Source organism: Mustela putorius, unplaced genomic scaffold (genome assembly GCF_011764305.1).
Source record: "Mustela putorius furo isolate JIRA1106 unplaced genomic scaffold, ASM1176430v1.1 tig00000145_pilon_pilon_pilon, whole genome shotgun sequence".
NCBI lineage: Eukaryota > Metazoa > Chordata > Mammalia > Carnivora > Mustelidae > Mustela > Mustela putorius.
In genome coordinates, this window is record NW_025421294.1 from 34,102,849 (window position 1) to 34,118,287 (window position 15,439).

The 15,439-nt window shown below is 37.3% G+C and overlaps 1 protein-coding gene and 1 long non-coding RNA gene across 11 annotated transcripts in view; one reads left to right on the plus strand and one right to left on the minus strand.

The window, feature by feature from the left end:
* Positions 1-15,439, plus strand: part of UIMC1 (ubiquitin interaction motif containing 1) — a 132,389-nt gene that overhangs the window by 84,533 nt on the left and 32,417 nt on the right. For 6 of the 8 annotated variants that reach the window (XM_045075578.1, XM_045075581.1, XM_045075583.1 and 3 more), the window contains 3 exons: positions 2,376-2,452; positions 7,057-7,160; positions 12,778-12,931. In XM_045075578.1, coding sequence (XP_044931513.1) covers positions 2,376-2,452; positions 7,057-7,160; positions 12,778-12,931 — 335 coding nt within the window. Of the gene's footprint in view, positions 1-2,375; positions 2,453-7,056; positions 7,161-12,777; positions 12,932-15,000; positions 15,217-15,439 lie in introns of all 8 variants that reach the window. The other 2 variants (XR_006605385.1, XR_006605386.1) reach the window with 2 other exon arrangements.
* The window catches only part of LOC106006190, a 43,350-nt gene continuing 38,093 nt past the window's right edge, over positions 10,183-15,439 (minus strand). For all 3 annotated transcript variants that reach the window (XR_001180129.2, XR_001180154.2, XR_001180133.2), the window contains one exon: positions 10,183-11,258. This is a non-coding gene — a long non-coding RNA (uncharacterized LOC106006190). The remainder of the gene's footprint in view (positions 11,259-15,439) is intronic.

The following is a 15,439-nucleotide window of genomic DNA, read 5'->3' on the forward strand; positions in this document are numbered from 1 at the left end:
TCCTTTATATGTACAGACTGAGAAAAATCATTATCTTCCAGTTCTCAAATATGTATCTCATAGAAGCCTGATATATTAGAATGGAAGAGATCTTAGAAGGTGTTGTTGTTTTGGTATAGTCCAGCTGTCTTGGCATGTATCCCATTTTTACCATTCCTAAAAGTGTTTACATTCTGCTGCTCTCTTAACTTAGATTCCTTTGCCAATCTGAAGGCTCTAGACTAGTTTCTTTACAGTCCTTCTAGTCCTCCTGTCCCCTTTGATTTCCTCTGCTTATGCTTATTTTATCTGCATGTCCAAATTGCATACATCTTTTAAGTGTACTCTTAAGACTTATTTTTTTATTATTCATATTATTCAGGTCACAGAGAACATGGCTCACCCTCACTCCCTGTACTGTGCCACTTTTAATCTGGTTGTATCTTATTTTTCCCTTAAATTGTTGTATTTGCATTACCTCCTCAGTTATTCTTGCCGATTGATGGGATTACCTTCTTAGGTCTTCTCACTTAATAATATATAGTGGTTGATTGATTACGAACTGTGCTTATCAACTGGATCAGGTTTTTAATTTTCCCTTTTATATGGTAGTTGACCTTTGGGGATTACTCAAGAGCTAATTTTATGTTGAGTGACCTCCACTTCTCATACGAAAGCTGAGGCCCAATTACCATTTGCTGTAGTTTGGTTGTGCTTCTTAGGGTTTTGGTTAAATTGATAGTACTAGGTATTTCCTTCTGAGTTGAAGAATATGGTTTTGGTTTGATTCTCCCGCTGTTAAGATGGTTTTGGAAGTGGTTTTAACTGGAATAGGCCTTTTGCTTCTTCCAGGTCCCTCTGCTTTGTTGTGGTGAGCCTGTGCAGAGCAGATGTAAGTTTTAATAAATGATTATATGCTTTGTTACCAGGAGAGAGTTGGAATTGCAGGCAATGTGGTTTGACTTCAAGTTGATTAGCCCATTTTATAAATGTCAGCAAATTGTTTTGTGATGGACCCTTTGAATAGAGCCGTAATGTTAGATGCAGAGTAAACTGTGTCTGGCTTGGGTTTACAATAAATGTTATAAGATGTTTTATTTAGAAAGAGAAATCACTTGCGGTTTCCTATCAGGATTGATTTATTTATCATGAATCAGTGATGGTTAGTCTCTCTTCTCTGTGGTTCTTAGTTGATACGAGGTTTTATTTTTTAAGTATCCTCTTGCATACTTGATCAAACTAGTCATAAAGTTCTGTGAGGCGTGGAGGGGGGTAGCTCAGATGCTCAGATCTCTCAGCCATGTGTTCCTGTGTCAGGAAGAGATTGCACTCCATGAACAGGCAGGGTAAACTAAAAGGTTGGATGATGGGAGCAGTACATAATTATGTTACTCTCAGAAGAGATATTTAACTTGTATGGGCAGGTTTTGCTGTAGGGCAATTTGGAATTGTATCTTTTTGTTGCTTGGAAAGCCACATCTTGAGATAAAGAGAAAATTGAACTGCAAGGTGAGGGAAAGCGAGTGTGTTGTCAAGAGAATCTCCATATTTTCTCTTAGGAGTTTATAAATCTCTAACCTTCAGAAGGCTGAGATGGAGGCTATAAAACACAATGGACATTCTTTTTTTTTTCTCTCTCTCTCTAAAGATGTATTTATTTATTTGAGAGAGAGAAAGAGCACACTTGAGTGTGTGCACAGGGCAAGGGGCAGAGGGAGAGAATCTTAAGCACAGACACCCCACTGAGCAGGGAGCCCAATGCAGGGCTCAGTCCCACAACCCGTTTGAGATCATGACCTGAGTTGAAACCAAGAGTCAGATGTCTAACCTACTTAGCCACGTAGGTGCCCCCTGTTGACATTCTTTCTTTCTTTTTTTTTTTTTTTTAAGATTTTATTTATTTATTTGACAGAGAGAGATCACAGTAGACAAAGAGACAGGCAGAGAGAGAGGGAAGCAGGCTCCCTGCTGAGCAGAGAGCCCGATGTGGGACTCAATCCCAGGACCCTGAGATCATGACCTGAGCCAAAGGCAGTGGCTTAACCCACTGAGCCACCCAGCCCCCCGCCATTGACATTCTTATATGGGAGTGGAATTTCTGTCTTCTAGGGTGTTCACAGATAGTCCTTACCCTTCAACTTTCCTTTGTAAAGACTCAAAAAGGGGATTCTTTGGATTCAGTGATTTCGCTGGAACCAGAGTTGTAAGCATGTTTATTTTCTCCATTTCTGGCCTGGAGTATTCACTATCAATTCCTTTCTTCCCTGTTGTGATTTTGTGGTATTGGACAGCAGGTATCAGATTACCTGTGGCTTTGTAAATGACTCACCATTGCTTTTGGCTCTGTGTTCTGATTTATTATACTGGGATTCACTTGGGGTTTGGTTCTTTTTCAGCATTGCTGCTTTGACCAGTAAGAGGAGTTTAGTCCTTATGCCAGAGAGTTCTGCAGAGGAAATCACTGTGTGTCCTGGTAAGCAACTCACTGATCTTAACTGAATTTCTGATCCCTAGCTATCTACCTTTTTGTGCCTATTAATTTTTCTGGCTTTTCCAACCCACTTTCCGGAGGTTTATTGTGATTGATGTGTGTGTATCTCCTCCACATATATTCATGTACACATATATATACATAAACACACACACACTTTTTAAATGGACATTAGCTCTGATTCTTAGTCTTTTCTCGGATGTTTTAGTTTTGAGATTAATATGCTTTGTTTCCTCATTTGCTTACCAGCCTCCTCAGAGATGGCAGCAAAGCATCAGGAGTAGCACTTAACTGTACATTCAGAGGCAAGAGGACTCTATATTTCTCCAGATTGGACTGTCTTCAAATATGCCTGTCATTAAGCAGATTTTTCTAGTTTTACATTGCCATTCACTCCTTATAGCAGAGGGAGTCTAGAAATTGAATTTTGTGCACAGTTCTGTCATTGACTTATTTTTAATCTCAGATAAGGCATTTAACCTGATTAAGTACCACACTTTGCCTTTTGTTAATTGTAGAGATGAAAAGACTTGTGTTCCGTACTTTAGGTATAAGAGACGTTCATTCCATGTTGCACATGAATAGATTTTGACATAAAAAAATTTTTTTTGTTTTAATTACAACAAGATTTTATTTATTAAAATTAAAAAAAAATTGCTAATGGGATTTTATTTATTCTAAGATTTATTTATTTGAGGGTCACTTGGGTGGCTCAGTTATTAAGCATCTGCCTTCAGCTCAGGTCTTCTGGGATCAAGCTCCACATCAGGCTCCCTGCTTAGCAGGAAGCCTGCTTCTCCTTCTGCCACTCCCCCTGCTTGTGTTCCTACTCTCGCTGTCTCTCTCTATGTCAAATAAATAAATAAATTTTTTTAAAAAGATTTATTTATTTGAGAGGGGGAAGGGCAAGGGAAAGAATTTCAGCAGACTCTTTTGAGTGTGGAACCCAATGAGGGGCTTGATGTGGGGCTTGACTCTTCGGGGCTCAGTCCCACAACCCAGAGATCATGACTTGAGCCAAAATCAGACACTTAACTGAGCCACGTAGATGCCCTCACAAAATAATTTTTTAAAAAGATTTTATTTATTTATTTATTTGAGAGAGAGAGTGAAAGAGTACATGAGCAGGGGTGGGGGGTGGGGCAGAGAGTGGGAGAAGTGGACTCCTGGCTGGGCAACCTCCCAGGACCTTGAGATCATGACCTGAGCCAGAGGGAGACACTTAACTGACAGAGCCATACCCAGGCACCACCACACAAAATAATTTTAAATAAACTAAGATACCCATTATCTAAGGGAACTCTGGAGCTGAATCATTGTATAATATGAAGAATTATGTTGTGATATGAACCATTACTTTTTAAGGATTTTGTTTTAGCTTATATTTCCTTTTTTTGCTCTTCTTAAAAGTGAGGCCAATTGAATCAGTAACCTCATTCGTATGAGATTAAGGGACTTCCTATCAATATTTGAACTCTTTAGGCAGTACATATTGTACACATGTTACCATAAGTCATACCTAGTTTCTCTTGGGTCTCATATAACCTACCTGTCAGGGTCAGAGAGACTCATAGTTTTCTTATTTTGGTTTCTTTCAGTTTTTTTTTTTTTTTTCCTATGGAGACTTAAACTTAGTTTACACATTATTTTAGGAAAGACCTATGAACATTTATAAACATTTGGCAGCATATCATAAAAGGCCTTTCTTTACTTATTTTTAAATTTAATTATGTTGCTTTCTATTGAAAGTGGGTTTCTTTATTCATATAAAATATATTTGAATTAACTGCTTGATGATATCCATTAAGAGACCTCACTACCAAGTGTTTTGATTTTGGCAGGAGCACTCAAGAATGCTTTGCTATCTTTTACAACTCCCACAGCTGACCGTCCCCTACCTCTGACCACCTGCCCATCTTGGATTGCTGACTTATGCCATCCTGTTAGGAAGTCACTCAATTTGTTTAAGATGATGGCATGTGACGTTGCCCAGGGATTTTGCAGGAGGAACCTGTGAATACAATAATTTTGAAAGCCCTAGTTGGTGAGAGGGGGAAAAGCAGGCCCTTCAGGACTGAGGTTAGATATCTTTTATGATCATGAATTGCTGTCATTAGCTTGCGAATTAAATTAGTCCAACTGTTTGCTGACAAAAACCACTCCTAAATGAGATTGCAAAAGGTTTCCATAACATTACTGTTCCTTTTGCTGAGAAAGTGTAACTACTTCTCCATGAAGCCAGACTCCTGAATCTCTTTGTAAATATAAAATTTAGAAGCTATGCCATCTAAATTTTCCAGACAACTTGAGTTTTCAGTGTGTTCTAAATAGATGAATTGCAGATTGAGTATAGTAGTCCATTTCTCTATTTTGTTTTGTCTTAGATTTCTGAAAGTTCCAGGGATCTGATACTCAAAATTATAGCATCTTTTTTTACTCACTTTGTTGAAGAAACAGAATTATAGCCTTATGCCCACCGTGTGTATGCTCTTAGTATTATTTATTTCTAAGGAGCTAATGTTCTCTTTTTTTTATAGTTGACTATTTCAGCTATTCACAGAAAGTTTAATTAAAGACTTTTTATTATTACAGTAGTACAGACAATGAATAGCTCTTATTTTCTAAGAGACTAAATGTCTTTTTTGGTAATATCTCAGGGAAACTTGACAAAAAAGTTTTTTTTTTTAAATTAGTTTTATTAAATGATTCTTGAATTAGGCAGCATCTCCTGTAGCAAGTAGAGGTGTTCCTGACAAAGACAACTTTGAAGTTTACGCACTGTAAGCCTTTTTCTGCCAAGGCTGAGATAACTTTCTTTTCCAAAGAAGTTGTCCTTCTTTGACATAGAATTACTGTTCTTTTTTTTTTTTTAAGATTTATTTTATTTATTTTAGAGAGTGAGCATGAGTAGAACACTGGAGCAGAGGGAGAGGGAGGGAAAATGCTAAGCAGACTCCGCATGTGAGACTTGATCCCATGACTCTGAGATCACAACCTGAGCTGCAACCAGGAATTGGTGTCTTAACCGACTGTGCCACCAAGGTGCCCTTGTTCTTTTGTTATATTACATGATGGGTGGCTAGACCAGAAGTTGACAGACTTTTTCTGTAAAAGACTAGATAGATATATTAGGTTTTGTGGGCTAAATGACTCAGCTGTGCCACTGAAACTACTCAGCTGCCATTTTAGCACAAAAGCAGCCATAGAATACAGGGGAAAATGGGTGTGGCTGTGTTCCAATAATACTTTTATTTACCAAAACAGGAAGGTGGCTGGCTTTGGGTCATGAGCTGTAGTTTGCTGACTCCTGAACTAGACTATGAAGGACACCATCTTACATCTCCTTATTACTTGCAGTCTGTATAGTGCCTGGAATTTATTCATAAATATTTGTTGAGTTAATGTTGAATGAATAGATGCCGCCTAAAGAATGTATTAAAGAAAGGCATATCTTTGTTTAGGTTGTATTTTCTATTTCTTCTCCCAATTTTCTGTCTTCTCTAATCATCCCTTTAGCTTTAGAACTAACATTGGCATGTTTTTGTTTTCTGTCAAAATAAATATGCTTTAAAACCCAAATTATGCTGAAAAGAAGTCAGATGGATTAACTAGTGAATGGACAAATTGTGATACTTGCATACAGTGGAATACTACTACTCAGCATTAAAAAAGAGTGAACTATTGATATGTAACAGCATGGTTACTTTTCAAACACATTATACTAAAGGAAAGAAGTCAGACACAAAAGATGGCACATTGTATGATTTCATTTATGTAATGTTGTAGAAAAGGGAAAACTATAGGAATGTAAAGTAGATTGGTCATTGCAAGGAGCCAAGCAGTGGGGAGTTCACTGCAAAGGGATACATAAGAATTTTGGGAGGGTGCTTAGAAATGTTTTATTTTTTTAAGGGGGGCGTTGGAGGGATTGAGAGGAGGGACAGAGGGAGATGGAGAGAATCTTAAGCAGATTCCACACCCAGAACCCAGCTTGACGCAGGGCTCCATCTCAGGACTCCGAGATTATGACCTCAGTTGAAATCAAGAGTCAGATATCTAACTGAGCCACCCAGACACCCCAGAAATATTTTATATCTTTTTTTTTTTAAAGATTTTATTTATTTATTTGACAGAGATCACAAGTAGGCAGAGAGGCAGGCAGAGAGAGAGAGAGAAAGAGGGAAGCAGGCTTCCTGCGGAGCAGGGAGCCCAATGCGGGGCTCGATCCCAGGACCCTGAGATCATGACCCGAGCCGAAGGCAGCAGCCCAAACCACTGAGCCACCCAGGCGCCCCAATACTTTATATCTTGATTGCGATTATTATGTGGTATGATACTGTACATGGGTATCGCAAAAAAAAAAAAAAAGTTACCATGTATAGATTATATACATTTGCCCATACTGAAAATTGATGAATTGTTCTATATATACATTATGCCTTAGTAAAGCTTTAAGAAGAATCAGACTGATCTGTATTACCACTGCAGTCAGTATTAATCACTATAAACTTAGGGGGAATAGGTATTTGTTTTTTTAACTATGAAAATACAAAATGAAAATTACTTTTTAATTTTATAAATTACAGAGACACAGCTAAGTTCTCCTGAAACGTTTGACTTGGAAAAAGAAGTCTCTTCAGGTAGCAGAGAGATCCTGGATGAAGTAAGAATAATAATGGCAGATAAGGAGGTGAATATTCTGCACAATTTTTCTTAGTATTTTCTTTCTACTGATATTCCTCTCTCTCGGCTGAAAAGATTTAGGTGACAAAAGATTGTAGTTTTGGAGGTGATTATGTCAGAGATTATTACAGTTAAGTTCAGCTCAGCACTACAGTTAATTTCGGTTGAGCAACTGTTTCTAAAAATAGGAGTAGTTATCATTGCTTGATTTCTTAATGTGCTTTATTATTTCTGTTACACATGGGGGAAACAGAGGCTTAGAATGTTTGTCATTCATTCATACTCAAAATGCTAATAATTTGAACCTGGATCTATCTCCAGAGTCTGTGATATTTTCTTTTACATTACTGATAAGTAACAGAAATGAACAATCTTGGAAAAAGTCACTATATTTATATTATACATAACTTTCAGCTCTAATTTCTGCATGGTATCAGAAATGCAATCAGGATAGCAGCAGGAAAAAATAGGTGGATTTTTATTGGCTTTTTTACCTTTCCAGTTTCACATATCTGCCATCATCCATAAAGGTGGTTGTTAAAGTTCATACCTCTGATTGAGATTCTCAGTATATATATATCATGTTGAGACTTACACAATAGTTTACCAAGAATTTTAAAAAAGAATTCAGAATTTTTCAAATTTCTTGTTCTGAAAAGCAGCCTGAGAATTAAATTTTTCTGTGGAAATAAATATTTTGGTTACATTTGTGTATGTTATTACCCTGAGCATTTAAAAATAGAGGTTTCATTCTCTTATTCCTTTTTATACTCTAGGTTTTTTGAAAACAGTTTTATAATAGAAGGTAGATCCCTTGCCTAGTCTCTGCATTGCAGGTAACTGGGTAGAAATTCTTCTTTCATGAATCATGCACACTGCTTGGTTCCTTGGAACTTGATCTGACACAACTGACAGACCAAGATTCTCTGATGCCAATGGTGGTAGGGAGGATGGTGACACTTCCTGCAACAGAGTGACTGAGAACATATCCTGCTGGATAATGTTAAAATGGCTTCCAGGGAGGGAGCAGAAACTTCTAAATGGTGATAGGGAACAGAACTAACTACAGAAGAACCCTACAATCCTTTTGTTAATGAAGGCTGATTTCTTATCCATCCATGACTGCAAAGGAGACTGTTCTTTGTTTGGGGCAAAGAGCATGAACCCTATTTAGAATTTATAGTGTATATGTCTGCACCACTACACATCAAAGGGATGGAATTATATGACCTTTCTCACATTGAATGTCCTCCTTTCATTGTTGCTGTTTGCTGGTATCTATGGATGTCTGTTAATAGTCTTAGAATTCTGTATCCATTAAAAGATGTTAGAGATACTATAGTTTTTTTTTTTTTTTTAAAGATTTTTTATTTATTTATCGGGGGTGGGGGGAAAGCGAGCACAGGCAGACAGAATGGCAGACAGAATGGCAGGCAGAGGCAGAGGGAGAAGCAGGCTCCCTGCCGAGCAAGGAGCCCGATGTGGGACTCGATCCCAGGACGCTGGGATCATGACCTGAGCCGGAGGCAGCTGCTTAACCAACTGAGCCACCCAGGCGTCCCAGAGATACTATAGTTTTTAAGTCATTGAGTAATCACCACTTAGTTACACGTCACTTATTAGAAAGGTAGAATCTGAATATTTTATGAGCACAAAGATAGTATAGTGGGTGTAGACTCTTGCTCTTGGAGTCTGTATATAGGGTCATTTGTCCTAAAATTTCTTGTTCATCGGAAGGTGGTTTGGTGTAGTACAAGGAGCTTGAGCATTAGAATTAGAAGAATCCCAACCCTATCACTTAATTTTGTGAGCTTGGGCAAATAAATTAATTGTTTTATTCATTTCATATATTTGAAAGATATTATAGTTTATGTACTGTATGCCGGTTGTTCATTTTAGACTCTTGAGGTATAAAGATCAACAACAGCAAAACAGTGCCTGCCCTCAGAGGATCCTGGTAAAGGAGGAGACAGACACATAGATACTTACAATGTTTCTGACAAATATAATGACAGAGGGCATTAGGGAAGCATAGAAGAGGAATGCTTTTCTGAATTTCAGTTCTTCATATGTAAAGTGGAGACAAAAAGTAATCTATTTTACTGGGTTGTTTTAAAGATTAGAGAATATGAAATGCATAGCAAAGATTTGGCACAAGAAGTAGTATGCATGTGGAACCAGTTATTATTTTACTGCTTTGTAATATATTGTGGCTATTCAGTGATATTAGCTTACTAATGACAGAGAATTGCTCAACAGTATTTGAGTTATTTGGAATAGCATGGCAGAACTGTAATCCTTCTTGATTTGATTTCCTGCAGTGGTCAGGTTCTTTTGAAAATAATATTTTCTGAATATCTTGCCTGAGATAATCCCTTGGTTGGAGATATTCTTTTTTTAGAAAAGTTAATAGAAGTTATTCAGAATCAAACAGTTGGTTTAGCCAGTGGTTTTTTAAGTAAACTGTGTTGAGTCTTCTGGAAAGAGGGGAAAGATCTAAAGAGCTTTCTAAGCTGCACACAAACTGGGTGGGGAAGGGTCAGGACTGGTGATTTGTAGGACATAACTTTTATTTTCACCCAGTTCATTTATTTAGGTGAGGTTTCTTTTGAGGCCAGAAGGTAAGGACCAGCCTCTAAGAGATCAAGATTCTGTGTCCAAGTATCTCTTTTGAGAAATGGCTGTATAATATTTTAAAGAAGTAGAAGCAGTTCTTCAGAGACTGAATCCCTGACTGCACAGTCCTAATAAAAGCTGCTTTGCTTATATTTTTTCCTCTTGAAGTCCATTGTAGTTAATATTTAAATAGAACTTTTAAATGATGCTGAAAAAAATCTTACTTTATGTAAAAATGTTCAGAACCTCTCAGTTGTCTATGAATGTGATTGGAACTGGTCTTGTATTCACACTAAGACAATAATAGACTACTCCCTCTTGAATACATTAATAGTTGAAGGTACATTCCATGCATTTTTTGGAGCTGGTAATGAATACAAAGGAGTAGAGTGTTGGGTGTGAGCACCAGTGACATTCATGTCATACAACATTTCTGTGCTTAGCGAACTTTAGAATGCCAAGTAACTGCTCAGTTGCCATTAACTTTCAGTAACTCAAGACTACTTGCAAATTTTAGGGTATATTGATTTTTCTCCCCTCTGTTCAAATGGCTTTGCATGCCCAAGACAGCTTTGCCTTGTAAGATTTATGAACAGAAGAAGCGGGGTTTGTGAGAAGCTGAGTGACTAAGCTTGGAATAAATAACACCTAGAACTTCCAGACACACTTGGCTCTCTCCACCTTCTAGAGAAGGATAATAGAATCAGATAGTCTCCCAAAATCTGGCAGGGTCAGCAACAAAGTAAAGAGGATGCTTTTTTTGCTTTTGCCACAATTTGCTAAAATAGAAATACTGAAGTTTTGATACTGCAGAATCTTGGGTTCAAGTCTAGATTGTATATTTACTAACTTTGTGATCAGCAGGTTACTTTACCTTTTATATAAATATCAATTTCCTCTTCTGTAATACTAGATCCAGTGATCCCTCTGCCAGTTGGATTGTTGTGAGTGATGGGTATGGAAAATGCCTAGCCAATCCTGGTATGGATAACAAACTCAAGCACTATTAGTTCTTATTTCATCTTTCTTCTTTTCCCCTTTCAGAATATGTCTTTTTAAGTAAAAGGCAGGTGGGTTGAAAAACGACATTTTCTGGTAGTTGTAGAAACTGTTTGACTTGGTATTTAGATGGTCTGTTTCCCTCTGTTGGATTACATTCACAAGCAGTAGATTTTAGGGATGGCCTAAACAACAACAAAAACAAAAAACAAAACCAAAGCCCTCCTGTTGCCTCAGAGTTCAAATTATCTACCCATGCAGTTTTGGTCTTGTTTTGATCTTGTACCAGAAGAGGGTTTATTTTTTCCCCGTAGTAAGGCATAATAATAGTCCAGGTGTTCTTTGCTCTTAAATGGAAGCAGTGGCTGTGTGGGACAGTTTCACATTGATTGGTTAGGACATGCTGTCCTTTGAAGCAAGTGTTAGGCAGTAGTGCTGCAGTGCTCACGCACACTGTTGAATTAATCACTGCAGAGTTCTTGGCTCTGACCTGTAAAGGTAAAATAAAACTGCCTCTCAGACACTGGGAACTGTAAGAAAAATGGTGATTATAAAACACTGAGAGGAATAAGAGAGAGAAGGTGTAAGAATGGCTTCTGCAGAATTGTCTTAAGGACTTTTGAGTCTGCTTAAATAGTTGGGTCTTAGTTCTGTTCTGTTTCCTCTTTTAATCTAAAAGTCACAGATAAAACAGAAGAGGTGGTATGTCTTATTGGTCTAAGCTGAGGTCTAGGTCTTAAATTTTAGTTGTGCTACTTTTGCTTAGAACTCTTTTGTTTCCTAGATAGGATTGGGAGGGAGACAAACCATAAGTGACTCTTAATCTCACAAAACAAACTGAGGGTTGCTGGGGGGAGGGGGTTTGGGAGAGGGGGGGTGAGGTTATGGACATTGGGGAGGGTATGTGCTATGGTGAGTGCTGTGAAGTGTGTAAACTTGGCGATTCACAGACCTGTACCCCCTGGGGATAAAAATACATTATATGTTTATAAAAAATTTTAAAAAAAGGTTAATATTAAAAAAAAATGAGCAGAAAAAAAAAAGAACTCTTGTTTCCTAATTCCTTATGTCTGAAGTCACTTGGAATGCTCACACTTGGAATGCTCACAGTTCTTTTATGAGATTGAAAAAGTTTCTTTGAGATGCTGTTGATACATAGATTGTTTGGAACACAGCAGATACAACAAACTGATCTTTTTTTTTTTTTTAAGATTTTATTTATTTATTTGATAGAGAGATCACAAGTAGGCAGAGAGGTGGGCAGAGAGAGGTGGGGGAAAGAGGGCTCCCTGCTGAGCAGAGAGCCTGATGAGGGTCTTGATCCCAGGACCCTGAGATCATGACCTGAGCTGAGGGCAGAGGCTTAACCCATTGAGCCACCCAGGCGCCCCGCTGATAAAGATCTTGATAAAGAGGAATGCCTTCAGGTTTTGGAGCTAAATAGTCCTTGATTTGAATTTCAGCTCTGCTTCCTATTTGTTATGTAACTTTGGGCAAATTGCTTTACTGTTTTGGGCAATACTTTCTTCATGTGTAGGAAAGGTATGATTAATAGTTTGTAAGATTACTATGAGGATTAAATGAGTATTACATGCAGAATGTTTAGCATATAGTATACAGGTTCTGAATAACTATTAAGTATATTAGTGTATCTCCCAATCTTCAGATCTGAATTTGGCAAACTGATTTTTTTTTTTTTTTCAAGAGCGGGAGAGAGAGAGAGAGCATGCAGTGGGGGTGGATCAGGCTCGCCAGAGCAGGGCAGAGAGAGAGAGAATCTTCTCTGTGCTCAGCATGGAGCCTGATGTGGGGCTCAGTGTCACCACCCTGAGATCAGGACCTGAGCCAAAATCAAGAGTCGGAGGCTTAATCTACTGAGCCACCCAGGTGCCTCAGTATTGTCTCTTTGAAAGTAAATGAAATATGGGATGGAATCTCTTGCAGTTCTTTGAGGGAAAAGGTATTTTATAAAGTAAAGTGTTACAGTTGCCATTTATTATTTTCTTCAGGTTGGTAACAGGGGAAATGCTGAGAAGGAAATACCTATTTCTACCATCTCATCCAGTACCCAGGTCTCCTGCCCGCTATGTGACCAAGGCTTCCCACCCACAAAGATTGAACGACATGCCATGTACTGCAATGGGCTGATAGGGCAAGACACAGGTAAAACTTATCAGGATTTATCAAACTCTTTTCTTTGCATGGTAGTTTTGTAATCCTGTACAGTACAGTACAGGAAAAACGGATCACTCTTCCTCAAAGTTAAAGTTGTTGGGTTCGTTTTTCTTTCTCTTATCTACTTAATTCTCTATGCTTTTCATGTTCTTTATTATTTTGGCAGGTATGCTGTTTTGTTACACATACTCAGGAGAAAGGGAAGGGAAAAATCTTTCATTTTTTAATGTTTCAACTTATTCTTTGGTATATGTAGTCCAAAAATCAGTGCAATGCTATGAACCTTGTGTTTCATCTTACATATTCAGATATTGAGACTCCTTATGGAACTTGAGGAAATAAGTTCTAGAGTTGCCCATTTTTTTCAAAATTGAAGTATAGTTGACATATAGTCTTAGAAGAATTAACCATTTTTTATTCAAGATAAGTCCCTTACGGGGTTTTTTATGTGAAAGTTCTGTGTTAAAACTATAGTTAAGAAATATCCCTAATTTCAGTTCATGTCTTGTATTCTCTGCTGCGTCACCCTGGACTATTGGTTACTTTTTGAAGAGAACGTGAAAGATACTGATTTGGGTGCAGTGTGAGTTACTGACCAAGAGAATCTGCTTGTTCATCACATCCTGTGAATTACCACCCCTAATCTTGCCTTTCTGTATATTTCTAAGTATAATAGTATCAGCTCAGCTCTCTGTGGTCCAGCGTGTTGAATATAACCATACCTTAAATGATTGCAAGTGTTGCATGTCTCAGTCTTATTTGATTCCCATAACTTAGAAGTATTTAATCTGAAATTGTATAATTGTGAGGTATTTTATAGGTTAAGATTTCTGGGAAAAGGGGCACCTGGATGGCTCATTTAAGATGTCTTAAGAGGTTAAAGCCTCTGCCTTCGGCTCAGGTCATGATCTCAGGGTTCTGGGATCAAGACTTGTGTTGGGCTCTCTGCTCAGCAGGGAGCTTGCTTCCCCCCTTCTCTCTGCCTACTTGTGATCTCTGTCAGATAAATAAATAAAATCTTAAAAAAAAAAAAAGATTTCCAGGAAAAAAGGCACATGGTATTTAATTTTTCTGAAGTAATATTATTTTTATTTATTATGTAAGATAGTACCTAAGCTTATAATTTAAATAAATTTGTTGATTTTTTTTATTATAAAGTAATCATGTTCATTGTAATAATTGCTTTTATTTATGAACACTTAAAGTGAGTCAGATACTACTTAGATAAATGGGACCATCTTCAGTATACACACACACACTCAGTATATATATTATTCTACAACTTGCTTTTTTTTAAAATTTAGCAGTAAATTTAGATCTTTCTATGGACAGATATATTTTTTACATAATTGAGATCTTACTATCTATAAAATTTTGTATTTTGTTTTTTTCTACTAATAGCATAAAATTTCTCCCATGTCACTAAAGTTATGTGTAAAAATATTTTTAATGCTTACATAATATTCTTTAATCTGAATTGCCTCCACTTACTTAGCTGTTGTGTATTTAGCATGTTTCAGCCACATTATACTTATATGTCGCTGAGCCTTTTGTGCCTAAAGTTGTTATATTTTGTGGTTATTTCCCAAGGATATAATGTTATACTAGTTTAGGTGGTAGTAAAAAAGATGGGCTTTGGAATCTAGTCAGTTTGAGGTTAAATCTCATCTTTGTCACTTACCAGTGTGTGATTTTGTGCTAGTTTCCTAGCTTCCCTTTATGCAGCTAGCCGGTTAATAGTAAGGACTTTATTTGATTTTTGTGAGGTTAAATGAGATATTTTAAGGAAAGTGCATAGCACTGTGCCTAGCACAGAGTAAATACTTAAGGCCTTTTAGCTGCTGTTACTGTTCCCTGTAGTAGAATTACTGGGTCAGAGATTTTGTCATCATTTTTAAGTGTCATTTTAATAGCATGGTTATCTTTTAAATATAGTAAAAGTTGAAGACCTAAATCTGGACATTATCTCTTTTGAGTAGAAGAACACTGAAGGACTAGGGTTCTGGATGTAATTTTAATTTGACATAGCTCTTCAGGTCTGATTTTTTTTTTTTTAGCAGAGAGTTCCAGTGACTGAAAGAATTCTGGGGATGGACATTTGGTGACCAGAGAAGGAAGATACTATCTTGCCTATCTCACCATGCTTACTCAACTGGTATTAGTTATGAGTCAACAACTTACTCAGCATTGAGATCCAAAAATAAATGAATTTGAGAAGCTGAATGTACCTTGAGCACTAGGAAAGATAACCTTCTTCTGGTCAGAGTTATTAGGTAAAGAGTAGTATAAAATGGTTCCTACTGACACCTCTGAGACTGAACTCTCATTGTTTGTGGTTAAATAGCAGGTTTTGGTATTGATTACTGTCCAAAGACATCTTTCAGCTATGTAATACTTGTCTTTTAGCCTGTTTTTCCTTACTAGGATGTGATGGGGCAACTCACAGCCCCATATACTTGCTGTTGACATTGATTCAGACTTGTTTCTGAGTATTCT